This window comes from Drosophila virilis, chromosome 2 (genome assembly GCF_030788295.1).
Source record: "Drosophila virilis strain 15010-1051.87 chromosome 2, Dvir_AGI_RSII-ME, whole genome shotgun sequence".
Lineage (NCBI taxonomy): Eukaryota > Metazoa > Arthropoda > Insecta > Diptera > Drosophilidae > Drosophila > Drosophila virilis.
In genome coordinates, this window is record NC_091544.1 from 4,877,025 (window position 1) to 4,904,520 (window position 27,496).

Consider the following 27,496-nt stretch of genomic DNA (forward strand, 5'->3'; position numbering starts at 1 on the left):
ATAATTTTAATTTAATAGTTGATATTTCCGTCAAACACTTTGTAAAAAACAATTGACGAACGCGGCTCTAACCTGAGAAGTGCCAATACCGTCTCTAACAGCTGTAAGCAGAGCAATAACAGAGCAGAACGTTATTCGATAATTATTAATGTAATTACAATTATTTTGTTGATCTAAAATTATTGTTAGTTTCGTAAGAAACTGTATTTACAGAACGCATCCCTTGACACGCGCAACTCCTCGATAAAAGCTTCACACGAATTCTATAACTTCTTTAACTTTAATTATCCTTCTATATTTTTTCTATTCTATGTTGATTAAAATTAAATTATTATTCTTAATTCTTTAATCAAATTGTGTATAAAGGAGTCTCAAGCCGCCCAAATGGTCCGATTTTGTACTGTATATGTGTTTGAGTATAGTAATTTACCTATCGGTATGCTATTGGCATATTTATAAATACTGAATGTTATTATACAAACGGTCACACTATGTTATTTTGAAAATGTTAAATGGGCGACTGAGAGCTTGCGGATGTAGCACTCACATACCATTGTTCGTATGCTTGTAGTCCGATAGATGGCGTAAAATATAAGTGTTCATTTCTTTATGTTTAATTTAAAAGAGCAGATATTTTGAGCCAACAACAAATTGCATTATATTTAACATTCAAGCTGGTTACTGGTTACTCGCACTTTATTTATAAAAAGCTACGCCTACTTTAACGTTTAGTTGTCGTCTTGTTGATATGCATAAGCCGGCATATGAGCTGCCTATGTAAACTCTTACATATTTATTTATGCATATATAAAGTTGTCTTTGTAGTTGTATTTTACGGACATGCGCCGTACATCTGCTTCCAATGCGTATTCGTCACCCTGTACGGCCTTGGTGGAGCTTGGAGCTGGAAAACTTGCAGTATTTACGCGCCCAATTCTTGGGGACATAGTAAAAGTTGTTTTCTCCCCATTTTGCCGGATATGCTGTGAAAAGCGCCATCGCTGCGGCTCGGCCCCCGTTTTGTATATGCATCCTACACCCCCCCCTCCCCCTTCCACCAACCCCCTCGCGCTGTCACAAGGCTGTGGCGCATTTCTGGCTGGCTTTTCTTGTTGAAGGTTTTTATCAGTTGAGTTACATTGCGGCTCTTGCTACTGTTATCGGCCAGCCAGAAGTTCTGGGCCTTTTTCTAAAAACTTGCATTGCAATGACGGACCGTTTTTTGTTATAATCAGCTCTTAAAGTCTGATTTGTTAACAATATTCATATACCTATTTATGCATGTTTAAACTGTGTCTAATTGTTCATTTTGGTAGAAACAGTTCTGACTTTAGGTTTGACTCAACCAATTTAACTATCCACAAGACTGACAAAACAAATGGCGAAATAAAAGGCTTGTTTTAGACCAATGGGACAGCAAAGGCAGCTAACCGCAAATGCAAATGTGCAAAATTGAGAAAGTAAACAAGGGAAACACAAACCGCAGAGCACACACAACCACATTGTGGGTAATTTACATTGCACATTTTCCCGCAAGTCGATTTATTTATTGCAACATTCAACATTTTTGTCTGAGACTGGGCTGGGCGAAATGCAGGTTTTTAATGTTAATATATCAAATTTGAATATAACGTCTACTTTGGCAGCGCCATCTATCTTCAATAAAAGACGCATTTTCAAGTGTGACCAGCAGCTACTAATGTTGATTTATTATTTTATTTGTATTTTATTTTCTCTTTTCAGGCTTACATTGAATCAGATGAATCAGAATTAATCACAAAAATAAAACTGAAAATGCAATAGAAAAAACGCGTTAGATGGGCAACTAATTTGTTTGAGTGTAAATAAATACTAAATCCATAAAAGCACTTAAAAATACCGCACGTGCAAGCATAGCATAGCATCGCGAGCGCTTCCTATTGGAATTTGCGCGGCACTCAGTCTGAGGCCGAAGCTTGTTCCTGACGCGCGTTTTACGAGCCGCGGCGTTTAAAACGCTTTTTTCCGTTTTATACTCTTCTGCACACATTTGGCGTTAATAAATATATAAACAGTATCGAAGAAGGATATTTTAAAATTACAACAAACAATAGCAATATTATTATCAGTTAACAAACAAAACTTTGTTTTGTTTATTTCAAAAGTTTACATTAAAAACGAGTGAAATGATAATAACACAATAAAAGTGGGCACGTGTTTTACGAATCTATAAGAATGGGCATAGCCCAATTAACAATAATTTCTTTTATTTTTATATAATTTAAAAGAGAAATAACAAAAAAGAAACAAGAAATAATAATCATAATTTACAATTACGCGACAATAAAGTGTTATTTGTGCAATAATTTAGAACATTTCTATAAGAAATTAATAAGCGAAAACAACAAAACAAAATCAAAAGCAAAATCAATTAAAACCAATGTAGATAGTAAAATAAATAAATAAATAAATAACTCTTAGAGTTGCCAACGAATAAGAAGAACAAATACAAACCTGCGCCATTTTGTAGACCAGCTCGCGAATGTAACTGTAAAAAAAGCTCACACCAACACATTGACACAAAGAAGATTGTGTGTATTGGAGCCTGCATAATGTGATGTGAGACCTTGAAATAAAAAAAGAAAACACGCCAACGATTTGCCGCCAACTTGTCGACAATATCTCAACTAGAAGACACCCACCAAGAGAGAGAGAGAGAGAGAGAAAGAGGGAGAGGGGAGAGAGAGAGAGAGGAAGAGAGGGAGCAGAAGACAGCAGCCCACCTGAAATTCGGGCCTCGTAATACCTACCAATAGATTTAAATCCAAGTACACCGACGCAAGCGCATGTCCGGCAACAACAACAACTGAAGCTGCGTTCGCCTTGGTTTTTGGTCATTTTGTGGAATAAAACGCTAAATTTTTGGTTGGCATGGAAACGCCGTTAGTGCGGAGAAAAACGCGTCGTCAGGGACAAACAAAAGCATCAACAGCAGCAACAACAACAACAACAACAACAATAGAAGCAAAAACTTCAACAATGGCAACTGCAGCCAGGACAAGAGCCAGGATAACAGCACAGGCAACAACCTCAACGGCATCACAAGGATTTATCGGCACATGGTCCCAGCTTGTTGTTGTTGTTGTTTTTGTTGCTGTTGCAATACTGCTAAATTGCCACGTCTGTCAAGGTGAGTATCCGACCAATTGCCAATGTGTGCGTGCGTGTGTGCGTGCGTGAGTACGTATGTGTGTGTGTGTGTGTGTGTGTGGGTGCTAATAGCTGAATGAACACTTTTGCTCTCGCCCGAAAAAGATTTAGACCACATTAAAGTGAGTCTTAGTCTTGTCTGTAAAATATTTGTTATGCTGAGATCAGTCTGGAGACAATATATGACACGACTTTTGACACATTGAAAAAACACCGAAAACAATTAGCAATAGCTCAAGTCAACTTTTTTTTAGAGGCCTCTTGGCAAGGTCTTCGGGCACTTGAAAGTTGCCCAGCTCAAGTGAACGCACGCCGAGTGTGGGATCTACAAAATGACGAGCTCCAAATGTAGATACATTTTTTTACACTTTGCCGCAGTCTGAATAATTTGCACCTCGAAAAAGTGTTGCGTCATTTGCACAGCCAATGATTCTATAGTTTTTTTTCAAATAAATTTAAAAAAAAACTAACTCTTTACTACCCTCCTTATATGTATGCGCATCGCAATTATCAATAACTCATTTGGCAGTCAACAAATAAATGAGCAGCTGCAAAATAGGTTAATAAAATTGATCGACTAATAGACACGCTCAGAGCGAATTGAATATTCCATTTGGTGTTGCCACATCAGTTAAATTCTTAAATTACATGCAGTCTGGCAGCACAAGCTGAAACGTAATGACCATGTTAAGTTGGCTGCGCCTGACAATTTTTTGTAATAAATAAAATTAGTTAGAATATATTTAGAGAGATTTAGAAAATTGACAGCGATGAAATCGTGGCGTAACTTTGGATTACTTGTATGTAAAATTTGTGAAGGGAAAATCATCTGCTAAATTTAATTAATCATTTTTTGTTTTTCCTTCTGTCTGACTTTGATTATTCTTAAATTTAAACACGAATGTGAATGCCTGACTATAAAATTAACTGGCTTTTTTTGTGTATTGTTTCTGACATTCATTATTCTTCAATTTAATCAGGAATGTGAATGCCTGACTATAAAATTAACTGGCTGATTTTTATTATTTGCACTAAAATCAGCTAATTGAAAAGTAAGAAAACAAAGTATTTAGTCGATAGAATTAGAAGTGTCTATTTTAACTTGAATGATATTTAAAATGTGCAATGATAGGCTGTCTATTATGGCAGCTCGACTGTGAGATCATTAACTTGTGTCAGCTACTTAAACATTTAATTATAATGCATTACAGATAACAAATGTAATTAAGAAACGTTAGTTTTGGCCAGGTGAGCAAAAAGATGCCGTCAGTTGTTTTCAACATAGTGAAAGCCATTACGAATTGCTTGTAATTCGCTTTAATGCGCAGAATTCATGCTCACTGATCTCAGGCAAAAACAAAGGCGCTCAAATGAGATTTACTACTTATATACCATATAAACATAGAGAAGATTCCTCATAGCAGCTATTTTTTATTTGCTGACGGATTGGTGTTTCGGCTTTTTGTGTCGAGGTTTCTGTTTTACAAGCATTTAGCCATTTATGAGTACAGCCAGTAAATGTGAGTATTCAAATCAAAGCATAGCCATTGTTTTGCATATTATTGAGTCCCGCAGATAATACATGGCTTTGCCTGCCTAATTATCATAATTAGCCCGGCCAACAGCAAGCGCAGGCCGCTTGGCTTTCAGTTCATTGAACCGTTGACAACTTACGCGCTGGTCACGCAATTGGTCAGCAGCGAAGAAGAAGAAAATAAAACAAAGAGGATTAGGCACACTGTAGTCGCGTGTGCTCGACTACAGAATACCCTGTAATCCGCTGTCAATATAATATTATGCTTCATTGCATCATTCTTTCAATTCTTTGAATTAACCAACTGATTATGCAGGTTATGTAAAGTTATATCATGTTATTTGGGTAATATTTTGGGCGAAGTTCTATATATACTATACGAGTGGCTACATATCAAATTTGGTGTATCAAGCTGTTCTAGTTTTTGAGCTATGTTTAAAAGATCAACTTTTAAAATCCATTTTCATCAATATTTTCGAAGTACAACTGGATATTGACCATTTATGGTAAAGTCGTTTTGCGTAAGGTATAGTAATATAAATATATTTTTCAAATTTCAAGTCATTCACTCTTGTAGTTCCGATATCGACAGACGGACAGACGGACAATCGAAAATCGATTTAATTCCTTGTTTTAATCAATCAAGGCTCAAACATACCTCCACCAATATACCCCATCTTTCTCAACGAGTACAGGTTTAATACAGACTCAGACTCGGCTGTTGGTTATTTTAAGGTTTATGATGTACATGTGTATCGGGCAGAACCAGGAATCTCTAATTGATTACACAAATATTTTGTTTGTCTAGAAATATGACAGTAAAGATATTGTTGCAAGTGGATTCGGCTCGCCAGGTTGACATAGATAATGCACACATTTTTTTAATAGGCATGGGTCGTGCAAATATATCTGGTATAACATATAGAAAGCGCCTACTCCGACCCCATAGAGGATATGTATATTTCTCATCAGCTTTCAATCTGGCTTTGTCTTTCAAAGTGTCCGTTTGTCCTTCGTATGGGAATTAATATTTTGAATGTAGGTAGTCCAAATCCTTTCACGAAAAGATAGTGTTTTTTTGAAATTATTTAATTTTTGACTATGTCTCGTAACTCAGAGATAGAGATACTAAATTCAGCTCTGGTAGTTCTCTGGTAGCTCTGGTATAATAGACCCATAATATTTTATCTAATGTGGAAATATTTCTAAATTTTTCTTATATCAAATTCGCCTTACCCCGCTTCTATAGACAAAACTTTTAAATGTTTCTTTACTTTTATTCAATTTAAAGACTTGCGACCATGATGGGCGTGAAATGACCCTACCCTGGAATGACCCTACTTAAAAATCTAATGTATATTCTAATTCTAAACGCATTTTCCCACGTCCACTGTGCGAAACTCAACAATTGTTACATCTTTTTCTCACACTTTTAAAGCGGAAGTCAGCAAATTTTGTTAAATTACGGATGAGTTGTTGAAAGATGAAACCAAAAATGCTGTTCCAACTCCGTAATCATTTTTTTTTGCCACAACCGACTTGAGATAGGAACATTAACTTTGCAGGTGGTAGATCAGAGCTCTAAATTTGTAAAGTTTTTAATTTTGTTTTTTCTATTATTGATTCCGATTTGTGCCTCTTGACCGAGCTAATTAGCCGCATTTAATCAGGAGAGCATTTGGATACTGTGTGTCTTGGCCATATATCTCTGCTGTGGCATTATTTATGTCCAAGAATATTTCTTCGCATTCGCATTAGACATTAGGCATTAGAGAGGCCAATGAACCGCAAGCAAACTATATCATTCATACTATCTGTGCTGAAAGTGTAAATGCTGGCAGTGTGGAGCGTTTTCTTCGGAGACAACAAAGTGCGAGTACTGCCAAAAAGCGAATGGTGTAATGTGGAAACCGGTTGACGATTGTCCGACAACGGCTGTGGCAATGTCTTCTCATACTTGGCATACAGTTCCCAACACACAAACACACAAACACACAAACACACAAACACACAAACACACAAACACACACACACGCACACACGCAGACTTGGCCCAAAAGTTACACATCAAGAGCTGGCTGCCAAGCTCTGGCTGCGGCTGCGGCAAACAGAAGTGACTCGGCAGCTGGCCCAGCCAGCCCATATGCCGCTTACGTAACACAAGTCTTTTGAGCAAAAAGAAACAACAAAAAAAACAAAAACAACTCAAACTCGAACTTTTAAAATGAAAAGCGCAGTCGCAGTCGCAGTTGAACTCAATTCCATTGGCATGCAGTCGCTCGTCTTGGCGGTTAATTAACATGGCATAAATATGAGCAGCGGGTAGCGCAAAAAAAATAAAATAAAAAAATAAAAAAAAATGAAAGTGCGTGGCAAGCATTACGTATGCTTCTCGGCTACCCAGAAACACTTAAGCCCAAAGCTGTCTCTTAGCCAAAGCCGCAGAATGCATTGACAATATCGAACAGGCTCTCTGATGTGGTTGAAAACATTTCATGCATGCTTATGGATATATCATTTTTTGGAATTTTATTAACAATTTAAAATATTTGAATGACTTAAATGTAACAAAAATGTTGGCAGTACTCGGTAGATTCGTGGCCAAAATCACTTGGCCATTAAGCTAAGTGAGGCTGGCTTTAATGTTGTAAAGGTTTACCTGAAATCCAAATCGTATGGGAGCTAGTCCAATTTGTAAAGTTGGGTCGATTGTCTAGGCCATATTATACAGTTATTATTTTGAAGAAATCGTCTCAATAGTCTTTTTTTATAAAACTGTTTGTCCTGATAGAAAGCTGACCTTCGACCCCGTAAAAACAACTAGGCTGTAATTCTACGGAAGCATTCTCTTGAATTGAAGAACTGCCCTAGGCAGGGTTGTGGAAAATTTGAATTTTTTTATGAAAAATCATCAAAAAGCAGGCAAGCTATAAAAATGTAATTTGCAAACTTAATGTCATGGGTTTTGGCCTGGAACTAGCGAGCAAGAGCTCATTTGGTTCAAATGCGGCAGCAATTGTTTCTTTAAATTTTTATTATTCACAATGAAAAGAACAATAATACATTAAGAAATAACAAAAATGGTTGCTAGTTAATAAAAATAATTGCCATTTTCCTTTTGTTTTGATTATTTTGCCAACCACACGATTTTCTTGGCAGACCCCACTCGAATGATTGGGCAACGTGTTAGGTTAAGAGTTCCAATTCAAGAGGAAATCTAAGACTTTTTACTCTCAATTTAAATTAGTAAATGTTTGTGTGTTTTTTTTAACAAATTGACAAGTTGACTGATGTAAAGAAAAAATGTATAATTTTTAAAGAAAATTAAATAATTTCAATATCATCTTCCAAACTCGAGAAATACGAATGAAACAGCAAATCTTTGATGTGGGTTATCGTATATTTTTATATTTTATATATTTTTGGAGGTGAAAGGAATGACATCTTTAACATTGAGTTTAGTAACTTTAAATAGTAACTATTTTTAGATAAGATCAATATACAGTGAATTTAATATATATGTACACAGGCAGAAGAACCACATAAGTCCGACTTTCTTCAGCTCGTTTGTTCGTGTCTGAGAATCTATAAGATTATCCAATAATCGGTCACTTTCCCTGCTTCTGCGCAATCGATAAGAATCGAAATCGATATCGGTATTTGGGCATATCTTGTAGGTATTGCGAGCAGTTTAAAGATAATTTATTATACCCAGAGACCAATAAGGTTTGTTTTAGAACTATTTTTGTTGCAAGAAAGTTAAGGACATCTTCTAGTCAGGCATTGCTGAATCGACAACTATTACTTGTTTTTTATTAATTGTTGTTAAAATTGAAGGTGACAAGACTATATTTCGTTCAATATTAATTGGTGGTCTTAAGCTCTTCTATTGTTGTAGTCCAATGAAATCCGATTGTGCTTATCATTCAGGCAGCACAATGGTTCAACTTTGAAGCTAGTTGCCTTGATGGGGAGCTCGACGTATGCTGCATTGAGTTTCAATTGTCAAGCAATCAAAATTATCAACTGCTGTGGCGATATTATAATGTGGCTTATTTCCCATACGAATTGTCAGTTTGGGACACAGATGTGGCATTGGGCTGTGGGCTGCGATCGTGGCCATTGCGCGCTGACAAGCTTATCGCGTATTTGCAGTCGACGGCATTTAACAAACGATGGCCATAAAACTAACTTCCAGTTTTCAATGTAATCTAATTCGCACCAGCTACTCAGCAAGTGTCAAGTAGTGGGTGGGGGGGAGGGGTCGGGCGGTCGTATGTATCACTTTTCACGTGTGTAGTTCTAATGCCGCGCAGATTGTCGAGCAATTTGCAGAGATTAAATTAGCTGAAGCGTGCGCTGCCAAGCAAGAAGCAATCCCTGCCGTTTTATTCGAGTTGTTGTTGTTGTCCGTGTTGTTGTTGTTGGTGTTTGGCGTGAAGGCTCCATGCCGATAGCTGTGGTTGCATACGAAACCACCACCGAAACTGGCTGCGTGCGGAACTGAGACGGCGATGTCTGCGCAACTTTTGTGTGGGTGTTAATGCGCCACGCCCCTGCCCTCATCTCACCGCGGGCCCAGCTGTGAGATGCGCCCAACCGCCCCAACCTTTGGTGGGCAAAGCATTTTTCACTCGCTCTCTCTTTCTCACGGTGTGTTGTTGCCGCGCAAAATGTCTAATCTGTACGCTGGATTTACGAATTGTACAGCTTCCCAGTTCCCTGCCGCCAGCTCCCTGTTCCCTGTTCCTTGTTCCCAACTGCTCCCGAATCGACTCCCCGTCGACCGCATTGAAACTTTGTGTACATATTTGAGTTTCATTTCGTTTGTGGTTTGGTTTTTTCGACAACATGGAGTCATAAAATTGAAATAAATATAAATGTGAGCTGCGCTCAATTCCCGCTGAGCGGTACCGCCCACTTTTCCAGAGGGCGAAGGGGTCGGCAGATTAGCGTGTAGCTAACAAATCTCTCACGAGTGTTGGCTTACCAAGGAACAATTGAAGACCAAAGCCGGAAAAAAAAACGAAAACTTATCGTCAGGGTGCAGAAACACTGTTGATTTGTTCGTTGGGATTTCCTTAAGATATATGCATATGCTGTAATCGGATCTAAAATTAAATTTAGCCAGTCAGGTGAGAGAACTTAAACCTCGATAAATAACCTATATCAAAACTGAACTGACTAAAGTCTATATATACGATGCGGCTATATGGAGTAAGTTTATAGTGCATATCTTAAATATTTATTTATGAGGTCGGTTATTCCTTCATATTGTACCCTTTAAATAGCTAGCTGCAAGTGAGGATTAGTTTAATCCAATTTAAATCAGAATTAATCAAGGATTTAAGAACGACACAAGAGCTATGTAATCAAGTAATCCGATTCGCATAGCACCCAGCCCTTAAGGTCTGAAAAAGATCTTAATATAAAAACCCTCTGTTGGTACCTGGTTTAATGGTTATCGATTCAGCTACAGCGCTACATCTTTCGCATATTTTTACCTGAGTTCAATTACAACTTGCCTGCTTTACATTAGATCAATTGTGTTGCCTATTTAAGGGCGTCATAGTTTTACAGCATCATCTGTAATTCCCAAACGGTTTTAACAATGTGTACATGGAAACCTTAGCACAGAGCCGAAAAAAGCATACTTACCTGGCGTAGAGGTTAACCGTGATCACGAAGGCGGTTCCTCCGGAGTGAGGCTTGGCCATTGCACATTCGGTTGAGTTGACCTCTGCGATTATTCCTAATGTGAATAACTCGTGCGTGTAATTTTTGGTAGCCGGGAATGGCGTTCGCGCCGTCCCGACATTAATTAATACATTTGACAAAACTCTATATAAACAGTATGTTGGCTTACAATGATAGTCGGGCATTATTTCAACAGGAACTTGCCGAGGAGTTTACCGAACCCGATTCTTTTCTGCGTTACTGATAAAGGATTATGTATAAGTAAAAAGGGCTCAGTAAAAACCTGTCTTCATAGATGTTCCAAACGAGTATACGAACTTAAACTTAAGTGAGTTGGTTTGAATTCGAATTGCTGAGCTCTACACGTTTATGTAAATGAACATGGCTAAAAAGATTTAGATTGTTGTCTAAATCAATGTATAGTCCAATGAATGTTTGATGTCACAGCTGCCGTTTTTTATGTCTACCTCATTGCAGTATCAGAACTTCATAATGCCTCATTATCCTGCAAGACAGATTGCATTGAATATAATGATAATATCCTTTCTCCCACTTTAATTAATCTAGTAACTTATTAATTAACTTATAGTTTTTGACTTCGTCACTTAGGCAACCTTGCTGTCGAGGATGGCATATATAAGTTACCCAAGAATAATGTTGCCTGACTTGAATGCCAAATAGATAAAAAGGCCATGCCCCCATGACAAGATATCTAACCTGTTGACATTAGGATACCCAGCACCTTGGGGTTATTTAAAACAACATGTAAATACCGTGTGTATAGCTTATAAAATAACTGCAATACCTTGCATCGGTTTAAAATTGGTTAAATAGGACCATTTTATATGCCAGTTTATGCTGAGACGTCGCTTTACACTTAATATCGACGACAGTTCAGCTGATCGATTTATCAATATACATCCCCGAGACCAAGTAAAAGGCAACCCATTCCAATCCAACCGTTTCCATTTGATTCCATTCATTAGCCGCTTTTCTTTATGCTTGTCCAGCCTTCTATTCCGCGTTTCCTTATTTTCCTTATTTATTTATCATCATTTATTTCGACGTCTCGGTCTATGGCGACACGTCTTAAAGCCCGTGCCAAAAGAAAGGAGTCCGAAAATTGTCGCTGTCAGATTACGGTGCAATATTGCTTCCAGTTGCCATATCCGCCAGCCTTTCCGCCAAAACTCACGACCGGGTCGAGGGCGAGGACGACCCCCTTTTTGGCTTTGACACAAGCAACAATTTACTCGGTTTCAGGTTAAAGTCATATCGTTAGCATTAACGCTTTTTGATTTTTATTGAGTCAGCTAAATTTTATTCGATTTGCCATCTATACACATACACACAGAGACCCGGTCACGCTCGGGGTAAAAACAGCAGCACGCATCCCCCGTCCAGGGAAGGGAGGACTACATACAGCATAGACAACAACATTCCTGGGGGAGGAATATTTTCGAGCTTTAATGATGTTGGGCGACCGACCAACCAATGAACCCGCCGGCTTGCCAGGCATTTCGGTTGCGGCTGCGGTGCTGGCTGGGACGCGGGGACGCGGGGGTAACCTGCTTGCAGAGAGTCTATTTGGCAAGTAAATGAAAATTTGATTTGGAATTTCGTGCGTTGTGCTTTGTGAGACGTGCATGCGGCACAAGGACCCCTGTTCACGATAATGTTGATGACGACGTCAAAGTCGAAGATGGGCATGTGATAAAATAAATTACGGGCAGATTAGTGCGAATTTAATTATCATTTGTTCCTTTGATGTAGCCACGGGTAAATAAATAGAATAAATACCCGTCATACAGATTATACTGAGCAGTTCCCGCTGCGGCATTTATAACATCATTATTCTGGCTCCTGGCTTGGCAGCGAGGCAGTTGCAAATTGCAATTAATATGTCACAATCTGTGTAGAGAATCGTCAAAAAGGGTTGCCTACTTTCTAGCTGAGATGTGACTGTATATAATTCCCAAACAGTTTCAGCCGCGCGGCAATGGAAACCCAACCGTTGAGCCGGAGAAAGCATACTTACCTGGCGTAGAGGTGAACCGTGATCACGAAGGCGGTTCCTCCGGAGTGAGGCTTGGCCATTGCACATTCGGTGGAGTTGACCTCTGCGATTATTCCTAATGTGAATAACTCGTGCGTGTAATTTTTGGTAGCCGGGAATGGCGTTCGCGCCGTCCCGACATGTTTTAATAAATCTCAACCAACTTAATACGATATATATTAATAGCATTTGTTTACTTCTTCTTTCTCAGAAGTCGAACAGTTGTTCATTCGGATTTATTTTTCCGCACTAATGCCAGCATTGTATTAAGGCTTCGCATCGGCTTAATTTTCGTCAAATTTTGCCGGTTGCCTGTGGTTACGGCATTTAGCTTTCCCCGTAGTAGAAACTGTTGTCAGCCTTTATTCTCATCCCTTTTTGATGACGATTTCGAGCAGCAGGAGACGCACTTGCATTTTGGGGCGGAGGAGATGATGGGCCTAGGCTTTTCGTGCAGGCCAACCCTTTGACCAACTTTGATTATTGTTCCAGGCAGTTTGATTCTGTGCGTGTTTATCCCCCTTTCAGTGTGGCGAGAGATGCCCATGGTTACCAGTTAATTTAGAGAGCTTATGCTGTCTGCCAAAATGCAAATGCTTTGAGCAGATATGCCCGTGGATACTGTTGCAATTCGGATATTCGGCACTTAAATGTGATTTGCTGGGAGAGCAGTTTATTGCTGCAAGAAGAGGATTTTACTGCTGCTGTGAAACATCCCTTGGCATAAATGTTGTGTGTGCTCCCTTTAAACTTAATTTAAAATGTGGGTCACATCGTTGTCACCTCAATCAAGCAGCCAAATATAAAGGCATTCTTTTTCCGCCTGGCAACGTCTTTGCCAATCTACTTTATCTGCTGTGAGAAATCTTATCATTCTCAATGATGAAATATCAGTAGACACAGACGCAGCCAAACATTCAGCCAGTCAGGCAGAAAGATAGACATGGCCAGTGGGCTATTATTTGCTTGGCATGCAGCCTCCTGACGCTGTCAATGCCCATCCGTTCTCAACAGCCACCAAACATTATTAACAACAACAACAACAACAACATCGACATCAGCCTTAGGCTTGCTTGGCCTCAGGCTCAGTCCCAGCCCTTTATGAGTATTTCATTTGATGCGGCTGCAGACACGGACACGGACACGGGTACAACATCAACATCAACGTCGACGTCGTCGTCAACGTCAACGTGCTCGTCATCACATTGTATAAATATCCTCGAGCACGTATATTTCATGGAGACACGTGCTGCATGTTTGCGGGCCGGTCCAAATCTTCAGAGATTAATGCACGCATTAGTAGATTTAATGCATATTACGTTGAGCGCACGTCCTTGTCGTTCTTCCTTCTCGTCCTTGCCGCTGTTCGAGTTGTTGCTATTGCTATTTGCATTGTTGTTGCTATTGGCGTTGCCTTGGCTTCCATCATCGCCATTGTCGTCGATACAATTGAGACATTCTGGGGAATACCCTGGCATCATTTGTTGAGCCACCCCCGTGCCCACAACAGAGCAGCAGTTGCATGGAATACTGAAACTACGACATACTTGTAGCATAGCAAGCTTACTGTGGCAAATCGAAGATCGTATACCCTATCTATGATTTGCTTGGGGCACAATTTTTTCACATATATATATTCCTTAGGGATTTCTTTAGTTATTACTAAATTTTGCATAAAGGCAGCAAAGGCTACAAGCTGGGTTTGAACTGCACCGTTTCGAATCCAGAATTCTGTTCATTTTTTGATGCTACGAACTAAACCTTAAGCCGAAACAGTTTGACAAATAATTACCGAGCCTAAGCTCAAATCAAGACCAATCTCAGCATTGAAATTTTGTAACAATATATATGCTCAACGTTATATATAGATCTATAGATAGATGTTTATGTACTGTGAAATATTTTGTTTTTTTTTTTTTAATCCAAGTAAAAAAGCTGAAGTTAAATGTTCTAGGCTGTAGATACTCTTTAGCTCATTTTGGTATTCAATATACAATAGAATATTTAACCATATTAAACTATTTCGGGGGGTGTAAAACCCTGAGAGAGACGTATCTGACCCTTTTATTATATTTACATATGGCATTGAGCTGAATCGAGTAAGATGTCTAAGTCGAACGGTTTGAACTTCTACATCATTTTATGTGCTTGGCAAAGATTTTGTTCAAGTGCATTTTATCTCAAAAATATCAAAAACCAACTGATTTTACTTATTATTATTATTATCAATTACATTAATTAATTTGCTAACGCAAGTTTTATTGGTTTTCCATAAGCCGATTATCAAATGCGTTAGACAAATGGTAATTAGTAAATCGGCCAAAAACCTTTTTGGATATCAAATATATAGTTCTTCTCATTTTGTGCATGGAGATAAACAGGAAGATTTAATGTACATCTATTAAACTTTTTTAATTCCTTGCATAGATAAAATCTTCAGACATTGCGACACCAAAGTTTCTAATCGTTTAAGTTGAGCCTTGAGGCACCTGGTCTTATTCAAACATCAATTTCCAACTCCAAAGTTGGATAAGAATCCGCAGGCAGATTTCTGCACCGTATAATTTAGCCTTGCATTTGAATATATTTGATGGTTCTCAATCTATTTCATGGTAAAGTAAATTATTGAAAGTGTTTGAAAACTTTCGTATAACAGATTACGATTGGACACCAAAGTTTCTAATCGATTAAGTTAGGTCTTGGGGCACCTAGACTTATGCAAACATCAAATTGTGAATTTCGAAATGAAGTTCGCTTGCAACTCGAATGTTTCATTTAGAGTCCCCGGGTAGATTTTTGCACCCTTCAGCCGAGCATTGAGTTTCAATATATTTCATGGTTTTCAATCAATTTCATGGCAAAGCCACAGCGGGGTAGCAACAACTCCCCAAGGACCTGTCAAGAGTATTGCAAACAGAGCTGAAAGCTACCATCATCAACATCATCAGCATCATCATAATCGTCATCAGCATCATCAATGTCAGCATCATTTTCATAAGAAGCCGCAGCTCGTCATTATTCAAAGCAAATGATAGTCTGTGGAGCTAAGAAATGCCGAAGGGGGGGGGGGCCGGGTGGGAAGGGGGGTGTTTCTAGCAACTTGGAGATACGAATTGTACTTTCGACTAAAACTGAAACTTTTTGCAACGTGCACTTTTTGTGTGTGGCCAAGTTTTCGGAAGCGGATTAATTTGTAAAGCAGCTGACGGTTTGGTTTTTTTTTTTTTCGAGAGTCTAGGATTGTGAATATGACAACTACAGCTGCATTGCCTTAACAATTTGTATCTGTAACTGTATCTGTATCTGTATCTGTATCTGTATCTGTATCTGTATCTGTATCTGTATCTGTATCTGTATCTGTATCTGTATCTGTATCTGTATCTGTATCTGTATCTGTATCTGTATCTGTATCTGTATCTGTATCTGTATCTGTATCTGTATCTGTATCTGTATCTGTATCTGTATCTGTATCTGTATCTGTATCTGTATCTGTATCTGTATCTGTATCTGTATCTGTATCTGTATCTGTATCTGTATCTGTATCTGTATCTGTATCTGTATCTGTATCTGTATCTGTATCTGTATCTGTATCTGTATCTGTATCTGTATCTGTATCTGTATCTGTATCTGTATCTGTATCTGTATCTGTATCTGTATCTGTATCTGTATCTGTATCTGTATCTGTATCTGTATCTGTATCTGTATCTGTATCTGTATCTGTATCTGTATCTGTATCTGTATCTGTATCTGTATCTGTATCTGTATCTGTATCTGTATCTGTATCTGTATCTGTATCTGTATCTGTATCTGTATCTGTATCTGTATCTGTATCTGTATCTGTATCTGTATCTGTATCTGTATCTGTATCTGTATCTGTATCTGTATCTGTATCTGTATCTGTATCTGTATCTGTATCTGTATCTGTATCTGTATCTGTATCTTATCTGTATCTGTATCTGTATCTGTATCTGTATCTGTATCTGTATCTGTATCTGTATCTGTATCTGTATCTGTATCTGTATCTGTATCTGTATCTGTATCTGTATCTGTATCTGTATCTGTATCTGTATCTGTATCTGTATCTGTATCTGTATCTGTATCTGTATCTGTATCTGTATCTGTATCTGTATCTGTATCTGTATCTGTATCTGTATCTGTATCTGTATCTGTATCTGTATCTGTATCTGTATCTGTATCTGTATCTGTATCTGTATCTGTATCTGTATCTGTATCTGTATCTGTATCTGTATCTGTATCTGTATCTGTATCTGTATCTGTATCTGTATCTGTATCTGTATCTGTATCTGTATCTGTATCTGTATCTGTATCTGTATCTGTATCTGTATCTGTATCTGTATCTGTATCTGTATCTGTATCTGTATCTGTATCTGTATCTGTATCTGTATCTGTATCTGTATCTGTATCTGTATCTGTATCTGTATCTGCCTGTATCTGTAGTTAAGTGCATTACTGTGTATGTGTAAACCAAAGTGCGACTTGCAACTAACTTCATTTTTGGCCAAAGTCTTGGAAGCATCAAAGTAAAATTCAGTCTTTATGGCTGGAGCTCATGTTAAGCTCTTTTACCTTAATGTATCTCCATCTGAGTGGGTGTGTGTCTTAGTAAACAGAAGAAAAAGATAAAAGTTACTTAATTTTGGTACAAAGTTTTGGATCAAAGCGAATTACAAGCCAACTTCTCATTTTTAATCGCATCCACCTGTTCTTCTTTTGCTTTACAGGAGCCGGTCGCGCACCACCGGAACCCTACTTTGGCCGCTACATCGGACAATTCACGAACTTTGCGCACGGCATAAAGGTAGGCGAACTCAAAGGATTTCATTCGAGAAGCTATTAACAATGAATTTATATTCACAGGGCGCCATCTATGCCGTAGACGAGTCGACGCTGTTTGTTAAATCCTTTGCGTACGATGGCACCGGACCGGATGCTTTCTTCTGGGTGGGCAAAACACCGAGACCATCGCCAGAGGGCTATATTATACCCTATCCGGAGGAATATATCGGCTCGTACGTATCGCTGACACATTATCAATGCATTGGAATTGGGCAAATTTTTCGGGGTGCCAGCTTCGGCGGCGACAACTCGAGCGCAACGGGCCATTTCCTAACACTCAGCGTCTGCCTGTGTATGTGTGTGTGTGTGTGTGTGTGTGTGTGTGTGTGTGTGGGAGTGAGTGCGGGTGTGTGTGTGTCCGTGCCATGTATCCTTGCAGATTTTACGTTACGCACGCTTGACAATGAAACCACTTTTAAAAATTAAAAAACATTTTTCATCTTGGCTGCCATTTGCGAAGTCGCCTTCGTTCCGTTCGTTTAATGCTTTCTTCTAGTTGTTGCTTTTGTTGTTGTTGTTGTTGTTGCTGTTGTCGCTTGGTTGCCTCCTAATGCGAAAAACTCATTTATTTCTTTACGTTAGATCTGCGGTCATATGTACATACATTTATGTATTGTGTGCGAGAATGTATGTGTGCTTGTAAGCATGTGGCATTGGCAGCCGCCCGCAACAACAGCAAAGAGTGAAAGCCGCAGACAGCAGGAGAGGGGGCGGGGCCGGCGGGCGATGAAGTGGCTGTGGGGCTAGTAGATTTTTAACCACATTCTGGTTGTATTTACTTAAAGTTGTTGCAGGCGCAAGGTTAAGCCGCACCAATGTGAATATTATTTACCTTGCTTTTCCTCTCACCTGACTTCTTGGCCGCCAAGCTCTGCCTCTACTCCTGCTGCTAAGACCCCTCCTTTACGATTGCCGTCCACTTGAACTGCACTAAGCCGCGCTGAGCCATACAGCGTGCGACGCGTCTCCATGCAACGTGTCGTTGCATGCCTCACGATTGCTTATCAGCGCATGCAACGCGCACAATTTGACGTCATTTGCTGGCTGCTTAGGCATTAGGCACTTGGCTGCGACACATTTTTATCATTATCATTCGTATCAGTATCATACTGATGTTCATTGCCACTTGACAAAGTCGCCGCTGATCCGATGCCAAGGTTAAGGTGAAGTGCCTCCACTTGTCACTGACATTTAGTCATGCTCCTTGACAAATATTTAAAAACTGCCAAGATTTGTGGCATCGCAATGTGCTGCGATTCGCAGCTCGCTGAAAAAATGTCACGTTTTTACTGTCAAATAACAACAAATCGTCGTGCGCAACAAATACTTTCATATGTTGAAAAGCTTCCTTGCAAAGTAAAAAAAAATGGTATGCTACCACATTTTTTGTGCACAATACATTTGTGTGTCCACACTCAGAGAATGCAAACAAGCTTTAACATACACATTAAATATAGGTTATAGGCAAATATAAAGTAATTTATAAATAAGGGCTAAATTGGTCTGCCCTATCATGTGTACGAATATATCAAAGTCAAGCAACATTATAAGTTGCAGATACAAAAATATAAAGCAAGTTTGTAAGCATGAAAATCGAGTAGAAAGGCGATAATTAAAAGAAACAGATACGCAGTATGGCTATAATCGTCAGTACACATTCTATATAGTAAATATAAAATATAATCGCAGCTAGCGTGCTTAAGTTGGCAAGTTTTAAAGTTTGGTTTGGAAACGTCTTTATTCAAGACCTAAGACTTTACTGATTGCACCCAAAGGAACTGTATGATATAGGAGTACGAGGTTAATACGAGTATAGTATAGAGAGTATAGTAAAGAGATCGTAAGGAAAATAAAAAGGATGATTGATCTGCTATGTTATTATAATCTAAAAAGCCTTATTTAGGCAAATGTAATTCAACAAAATGCCAATTTTATTTAAGATAGATTCAAAACTATTAAGAAGACAATATCTTTATGGGGCTGGTTCAATATGGCTCAGAATTCGTGATAAACTTATAATACCCTCTGCAGGGATATCCCTTGTTGTTGAATGTCTATAAAGGTGTCTTCTTGGTAAAGTTCAGCTTTTATTCAAAAATGTTTTTCAACAATTTTTGTTCGTAGCCTGTGTGAAACTCTTTTCACATCCGCTTTTGAATTTTTCATTGCCCTTGCTATTGTCACGTGGTTTTTCGCTTGAAATGCCTTTGACAAAGTTGTTGCTCTTGCTGCTTGATGGTGTGTGTATGCCCCCACATCCCCTCGTCCCCTGCTCCACTCCCTTTCTACTCCCACCACTCTCTCTGTCTGCACTATGCTAACTCAAAATGAAAAACTCTGCGCCCCGCAACCGTCGTCAGCTTCGTATTGTAATCGACTTTAATGCGTTTCATTGTTGATGCCACGTGCCGAGCTTTATTAGTTCAATGTATAACATTGGCATGCCTCATCCTCAGGACACCACCTCAAAGAGCATACTGTGTGTGTGTGTATATCTAAATATGGGGTGCCGGCGTAGTCCCTGGCCGGAACGAGACGCGGCAGCGATTGCACGCTTTTACGCTTTCAGACACACACATTACCCATGCTACATGCCACACGCCAGATGCACCTTTTTCTACGTGTATGTGGGTGTGTGTGTGTGTGTGTCGTCAGGGGTGGGGCTGTGGCAGGTGGGCGCCCAAGTGATTGCTGTATTATGTGGCGCCATTACTAAGTGCTAACCATAGCATACATTTGGGCGCACTAATTGCGCGCATTTATTGTGTGTAATCAGTTAGAAGCTTATTCCTATTTGATGTATACAAAATATACATATATATTTATATAAATTGATAAATGCAATTGATGAACAACCTGCTGCTTGTCAGCTTTTGCTAATATCAGCTGGCCGCCTTAGTTGACTTCTTAGTTGCTCGACTTCGACTTCAACTTGGTCTTGGCCTCCGGCTTGGACGCCTGCCAATCAGCTTTAATTATATAACAGCGTTTAGCTGAAGGGCTGCTGACGTCGCTGCTCACTTCCCTTTATGCTCAAGTGTGCGTGTGTGTGTGTGTGTGTCACAATGGATGCATCGAGCATAAGTAATTAAATTAGAATTTTTTGAAAAGCATGAAAGCGGCCGTGACGCGTCGTTGATTAACGCCCCATTGCCAGTTTGATGCCGCCCGTTGGCTGCTGTTCATTTGCATTTCCAGCAACTTGTACAATGCAATATAGCAAACCCTCCCCCGCCGCCGCCCTTAGCACACCCTGCACGATGCTGTTGCTGCTGACGCCGATACTGATTTATGCTGATCTCATTAAAATGTGTTGCATGCAAAGTGGCAAAACGAAGTTTTTAGTTTTTATGCCCATTGTCAAGCAGCGGGTAGAGAGCGAGAAAAAGAGAGACAGGAGACAGGAAGAGCCGCAGCCACCCAAGTGTACAGGGCCCACGGCCCATCATTCATTCTGTTAATGTTAATCAACGTTGACAACGCAGCCGCAACACGCAAAAATGCTTTTTGCTCTTTCTCTCAGCGCCTTTAAAGCCTTTAACTTAATTAAGCGACAAAAAGTTGTCGAGGCTCGGCAGCAACACGATGGGCGCCAAATGCCTCAAGTAGTTACGCCTGTTGCTGGCAGCTTTTCGGCTTGGCGCGTTCAAAAGTGCTCACTTTTTTTTTTTTTTTCCATTTTGCCATCTGCAGTCGAAATATAAATGCTGTCAATGCACAGAGACCGAACAAGAGGTGTTGAATATCCACCTTTAATCAGATTCCAAAATGTTGTCCTGTATCCTGATTTATTAATACAGCATGACTTTTGATTCAACTGGTTGACAGCTTAACTAATTGAATATCTTAAATCAATGCAATTTAATTCGATATGCAGAAGAGTTCAGTTATAGTTATGTGTCCCATTGTTCCCATAGGATATCTATCTTTCTATCCATTGGCTTATAGTATCATCTGGAATCAAATACTAGCAAACAGCTTATAAAAAAATAATCATTGCAAAAAGTATTTTAAAATTCTATATCCTCAAATTGAGTAAATATCAAAAGATCTTCCACATGGTCTTAACGTGCGTTAATTTTCTCGGACTAATGTCATATTCCGATCAATTTACTTATCATTTCGAATGGTAATGAAACACACGTTAAAATATTTTGAAATTACTTTCTCAGAAAAGGACGACAAACTGTGGTATACGACTTTAATGTTTTTCGATCCTCTTCAAACCCATTGTCAAAAAGCTAAATATGTAAAATTATTAAAATTATAAGCTCTATCGATTTCGAATAGCTCACAAAGCTCTCAGAAATGGGAATTCAAGAAAGTCATATACAAGAAAACTTGCCTGAAAACTAATTTTCCGGTTTTTTTTTTTGTAGCTGTTTCATGTGCTTGACATTGACTCCCTCCTTTTCCGACTACATAGAAAGTGCTCTTGCTCAGCATCAATTTGGGAACAAGAAATAATAGATATTGATATGGGTTGCTTGATCATATCTAAGAGCTTACAACAGTTAGAGATTTCAAATGCTGTCGTATTTCATAAATATTTGTAGAATATTGCAGTTATTTGAGGAACGCATTACCCATATTGGGGGCTAAGGAAATAGGAAGCATAGCTTCTGCTTTTTTTTAAATTTTTGTGAATAAACATACAAATGTAAATATGAAAGTTCGTATCTGTTGAACGGCAGCGCGTCTCTGCTTTGAGGGCATCTGCAAGTCGGGCACTTCCAACAGGAGAACATCTACTTATTTGATTTTAATTATTGTGGAACCTTATAGAGGGTTACTGTTGGCCTAGAAGATATCCACCATGAAATTCCAGCGGCGCGTGACCAACGAAATATGCCGCAAAGCCCGCCCTTGCAAAATATTTCATATTTTCATATAAATTTAATTGAGTGGTCGTTGCCTGAAACTCATCTGGCGCTGTTGCTTCTGCTGGTGATGGGGCAACGCACCACGCCAGCACCCCACGCCCAAAAAATTAAGCATTCATAATAATTTTCAAAATAAATGGCATGAGTCGCTGTTTGAGTCGTTTATTTGGGGGGTGATTGAGCTCTGACTGGCTGGGGCGCTGTTTGTCAAATGCCGTCTGCTGAGTTGGCTCGTTTCATTGCCTAGATTCTGGGCCAGGCGCGATTGTTGTGCGTTTTAGCAAGGCAAGCAAATGTAAAATGCCAGTCAGCCAGCAAAAGGCACGAGCCAAAAAGATTCCAGCGAGCCAAATAGAATAGGAAAAAAACTGGAAACGCAACAAGTTGCTTGCGCCTTGTTGTCATATTCAACGGAAATTGTGAACGCAGCCAAGTCAATAACTAGTGATTGACACACTGAACTTTGGCGCTGGTCTTGCTATCTGCTGCTGGCCGATAGACAAATAAACAAGGCAGCCTGCCTGCCTGCCTGCCTGCGGGATAGGACACTCTAAGGCTTTCAAACTAATTGGGGGAAAGTTGGTGGCTGTGGCAACAACGAGAACAAACAAACAACAGCAGCAGGAAAATCGATAGATGCTTATGGATTTGTTTGCTGAGTGCATCAATGTATCTGAATCTTGAGCCCGCACATAGCAGCAGCAGCAGCAGCAGCAGCAGCCGGAGCAGCACAAGGAGCGAACTCAGTAAATCAAACAAAACACAATACATACAAACATATTTGCCATGTGAAAACCAAAGTCAAAGGCAACCAGCAGCCGCAGGGGAAAATTTGAAGATGCCTGCTGGAAATCAAAATGAATGTATCTCACAGATACAGATACAGCTACAGATACAGCTACAGATAGAGCTACACATTCGTTGCGCTGTTGACACAGAACCATTCAATTTATTTTGCACTCGTTAAAGGTCAAAGCGACATCAAACCTGCAGCTCGGACATTCTTTTGAGGGTGTAAATTAAGTGCTTAGCCGTGTCTAATGCCTAATGTCGTTTGTGGCCTGTCTGACACTTGTTACACAACACACCAACTGGACTGACTGGATGACAGATTGACTGACTAACTGACTGACTGACTGACAGTCGTACCATATACACAATCCAAACACACCCTCACTCACCCCTTTTGCCCACATGCTTTGAGAGAAATCCAGGACATGTGAGTTTAATAATCAGCGGAAAACTCAGCCCTCTTGGGATTGACATTCGCGTACTTCGACTTCAAGTTGGTAATGATTATTGCCATTGGAGTGCGAGAAACTTGAAGAGCTTTAAGCTATTTATGCTCAAAATTCCTATTTTAATATATAAATTATTAAACTCGAACATTAAGCTGAGTCAATCTGCGAGGCTTGGGTTATTCATAGATTATTCATATATACTTATATATATGAATCCTTCAATTAAATAGGCTTAAAATAATAATTAAATGATCATATCAAACCAAGAAGTGATAACTTAAAATTAAATTCAAGTAAAAAAAGCCACCAATTTTAGTTTTAATATAATTTTAATAATTATTTCTGTCGTTTTCAGGAACATTTGTATGCTACTATTTTAAAATAGGAATATCCAAGCTTAGCTGGGCTCGAATTCTCTTCTCTATTGCATTAGAGATTAACTGTGACAAAATAACAATATCCATTGCAAGGGTATAAGCCAGAGGTCAAACTCACAGATGTCCATAATTTCATTTCACGCATTATTCAGGGCTTTCTGCTGAAGTCTGAATGTCCGTTGAAACCCTTTTAAAAGGATTGCAAACGAATAAAATCTTCATTACAAGCTCATTAAATGGCTTCGCATTCAGATTTTCCGTAATAGCAGCTCGTCAAAGAGCTGTGCATATGAATAGAATGCTTGCTCAAAAAAAGATACATATATATATATATATAAAAATTCATGGACATGTGCATGTGTAAGTGTGAACACAACTATATGTGTGTACACATAAAAACTGTGTACAGAAACATGAAACACATATGATTATTCGGATGCGCAGTGGGAGCATGTGACATGGCTCGCATCGTTGCATTGCCCATAAATCTTCCTCATAGTCAACAAAAATTATGCAAGCGTAAAAAAAAACAGTGCGAAAAGCTTAGTCGAGAGTGTGCGACCAGAAGATACCGTGTAAGCAGGCACTGAAAAAAAAATAAAAGGATGCATTTTCAACTCTATAAAGAAAATATGTATGAACGCTTAGAAATATTCTCATATATCCGCAGAACAAGAATACCTTTTATATTTTTCGAGAAAAGATTGAAAAACAGCGATTTTGAGGTGTGATTTTCAATATATTCAATAAACTTAGTATGTTGGCTCTCGTATATACACACTCAGAATACATTTATAAGCCATACTTAATTCCTGAAAGTTCAATAAGAATCGGACAATAAAGACCGAAGCTAATCAGAAGCTAATGGAGAGAAGAAGAGGCACTGCCGAAGCATTATTTAAGGTATCTTCCAGTCGATCATTCCAGACTATAGACTTCTTAGTTCTTTATTTACCCGAATGTATTTGAGTCTTCCCAAGTCATTTTGCAAGAAAAAAAAAACCTTTTTGATAAGACATTTACTTTTGTAAGGCAACTGTTCTGGGAAAACTGGCCAATAATGATTTTGTTCTCAAGCTTCAAAAGAAACGCACTACGATAACTTAAACTGACTAGTGAACAATTTTCGTTAACATATTGTAATTTGTTCTCTCTGTTTATATTTCGATTAATAGGAATTGCCCAGCCCAAGGTTGACATTGCGGCATTTTCTGGTGGGTTTTGCTTTAATTTTAATGGCACTGCAATTACAAGCGCCCGTCAATATTGACAGAGTAAATTGGAGGCGTGCTCTGTTGGCCAGAGCTGGCTGGGTCAGAGTGCCGCCTGTAGGCCATGGCAGTGCATTCTGTGGCAGTGGACATTGTGCTGATAGTCGAGGACTTTTAATAAGCGCTATTTAAGCGCAGTTTACTCTGAATAGATAGTTATATGGTTGGATAGATATACATGTAAGAGTAAATGGCTGGAAGACGGATGAAGTGTTCTTGGTAGACTTTTAAGGGCTTTATTGCTGCACTAGGCACAAGGCAGATGGCACGAGGAACACACAATGTATACTATCTAATATTTGTTGCTTTCATGGTCTCCCGCAGTGATCCGCCCGTTCTGCAGGCGCACAACAATACGGACATCATACTGCGTTTACCCATGGGCAAAAGGATTAAGGACATTCGATGGCTCTCGGTGTGGTGCAGACGCTTTACGGTAAGTTTTTCCATTTTTCCATTTTGCCGCTTTTCTCGGCTGCTCGAAACGGCACGCGCCAACAGATTTATGTGTGTATTTAGTGTGAGGACCCAAAACCATTTTGTAATTACATTTTTGTAATTTAACTGCACTTGCTAAAAAGGTTTTTCTTTTCTTTTCTCCTTCTTTTTTTTTATTTCTTATTTTCTTGCATTATGCTATTTTAGAGAAGCGTTGCAAGCATCGATTTTCTTTTGTTTTTTTTTTTTTTTGTTCTTTTTTCATTCTGCTTCAGCTGGATGTGGGTCAGTTTTGTTAGCCAAGTGGAAAGTTTGTTTTCATTAGACTTTTTAGATTTGTAATTACATTTCTGCATAGACAACTGCGCTTCCGTAACCCAAGAGCCGGCTGACCGCACCCCATTTCGCAGAGACTCTCCCCAGCCCCCGCATTGGGGTACATACACAAAAATGTGAAGTGAGAATTAATTTTCTTTTGAGGCAAACAGAAATGCATTTTAAATGAAAATAAAATAAAACTTTTAATGTTATTGCTACTCTTTCTAAACAACATTCGTTCGCCGAATGATATTGGAGGTGGCGCAGGGGGCTGGAGCTGGGAGGGCTGGGCAGAAGGAGCTGTGAAAGTTAAAGATGGCCGCCATAGTAAAATAAATTACAGCAGACATTTTTGATTAACTCAAGTGGTTGCATATACACAAACACAAGCACGCGCTCTCCCACACAGTCTCCCAAAGTCTCACACACACACACACGTCCGAATAGCAAGGAATTATACAGGGTGTCGAGCTGTTACTGTTTTAAATACGTATACTGTTTCATATGGGTGTATATGTGTGTGTGTGTGTGTGTGTGTGTTTGTCTATGTATTTGTGTTACGCACGCTCTCTGTTTCTCCGCTTCCATTGACTGACAGCCAAAAAAGTTCTTGGGGGCTGACACACACACACACACACACACACGAACACAAGTACAGGCTGTCCAGATTGGGGGTATGTTTGTGTGTGTGTGTGTTGTTTTATGGAGCTCTGCGCGCGCATGCCCATTTTTTGGGGGACCCTCACAGACCAGTTAACATGCATGTATATAAGGCTTATATATATAGAAACGTTTTGGTATACAACAACAGCAAAAACAATGCACGAAATTACCACGAAGCAACTAATACACTACTTTTCATTTAATAGTTAAATTTGACGCGAGTGCAACATGAATATATGAACATATATATTTATTTTGTTTCAGGTCGATTTTGGTGAGGTCTTCATACCGCCTGGCCTAGATGTGCCCAAGCCGCGTGTACTGCCAGAATTTAGGCGTCTGGCCCATGGACTCCGTTCTAGCAACATAAGCGTTCTAGACGCAAAAACATTCTATATGTAAGCACATTTTGATACTCGCAAATTGTATCTACAATATATTTATGACAGTCCCAACCTGCACTATGACGGCGCTGGACCCGATGCCTATTTCTGGGTGGGCAATGGAAGCGAGCCGAATCTCATGGGCATTAAGGTTTGTATAGTTTCTTGTACGTATATATAATCTCAAGACTACGACTTATACGAAATACGAGGGTATTTTTTTGGTTTTTTTTTTTTGTGAACTTTCGTGAACCTGGTTTTGTGCAAAACAAAGTTGGACGCAACTACTTTTGTCTTTGAGCAGTTTTAAACTAAACTTTTTTTGCCAAAATCTTATTGAAGACAGCACATTTAAGTCATATTGTACTTACATTTTGACCGATTTCTTTAACATTCCACAAATCTAACTTGTACAACGCGAACATTTGGAAATTTCTTCTATTTCTTGGATGCATTAAAATTACCCTAGAAAGGGGTTTAACTATGGAAAGTTGAATCTTGATTATTCTTTTTCATTTAAAAGCAAAATTTAAACACCAAGTTTTCATGGGATCAGAGATGCCTCCATCTGCAGACATTTCCACAAGAC

General features: G+C 39.1%; 1 protein-coding gene and 2 non-coding genes across 4 annotated transcripts in view; all 3 read left to right on the top strand.

The window, feature by feature from the left end:
- The first annotated feature begins 1,931 nt into the window (after positions 1-1,931).
- LOC6630527 (protein Skeletor, isoforms B/C) overlaps positions 1,932-27,496 on the top strand; it is a 28,623-nt gene continuing 3,058 nt past the window's right edge. For both annotated transcript variants that reach the window (XM_002054768.4, XM_032439122.2), the window contains exons 1-6: positions 1,932-3,169; positions 17,219-17,295; positions 17,355-17,506; positions 25,430-25,541; positions 26,789-26,922; positions 26,974-27,058. In XM_002054768.4, the coding sequence (XP_002054804.2) occupies positions 2,911-3,169; positions 17,219-17,295; positions 17,355-17,506; positions 25,430-25,541; positions 26,789-26,922; positions 26,974-27,058 (819 nt within the window). In that variant the 5' untranslated portion in view covers positions 1,932-2,910. The remainder of the gene's footprint in view (positions 3,170-17,218; positions 17,296-17,354; positions 17,507-25,429; positions 25,542-26,788; positions 26,923-26,973; positions 27,059-27,496) is intronic.
- LOC116651957 (U1 spliceosomal RNA) lies at positions 10,374-10,539 on the top strand. Its single transcript, XR_004304978.1, has one exon. It is a non-coding gene; the product is annotated as a U1 spliceosomal RNA (small nuclear RNA).
- On the top strand, positions 12,451-12,616 carry LOC6630528 (U1 spliceosomal RNA). The gene has a single exon (XR_049162.2). It is a non-coding gene; the product is annotated as a U1 spliceosomal RNA (small nuclear RNA).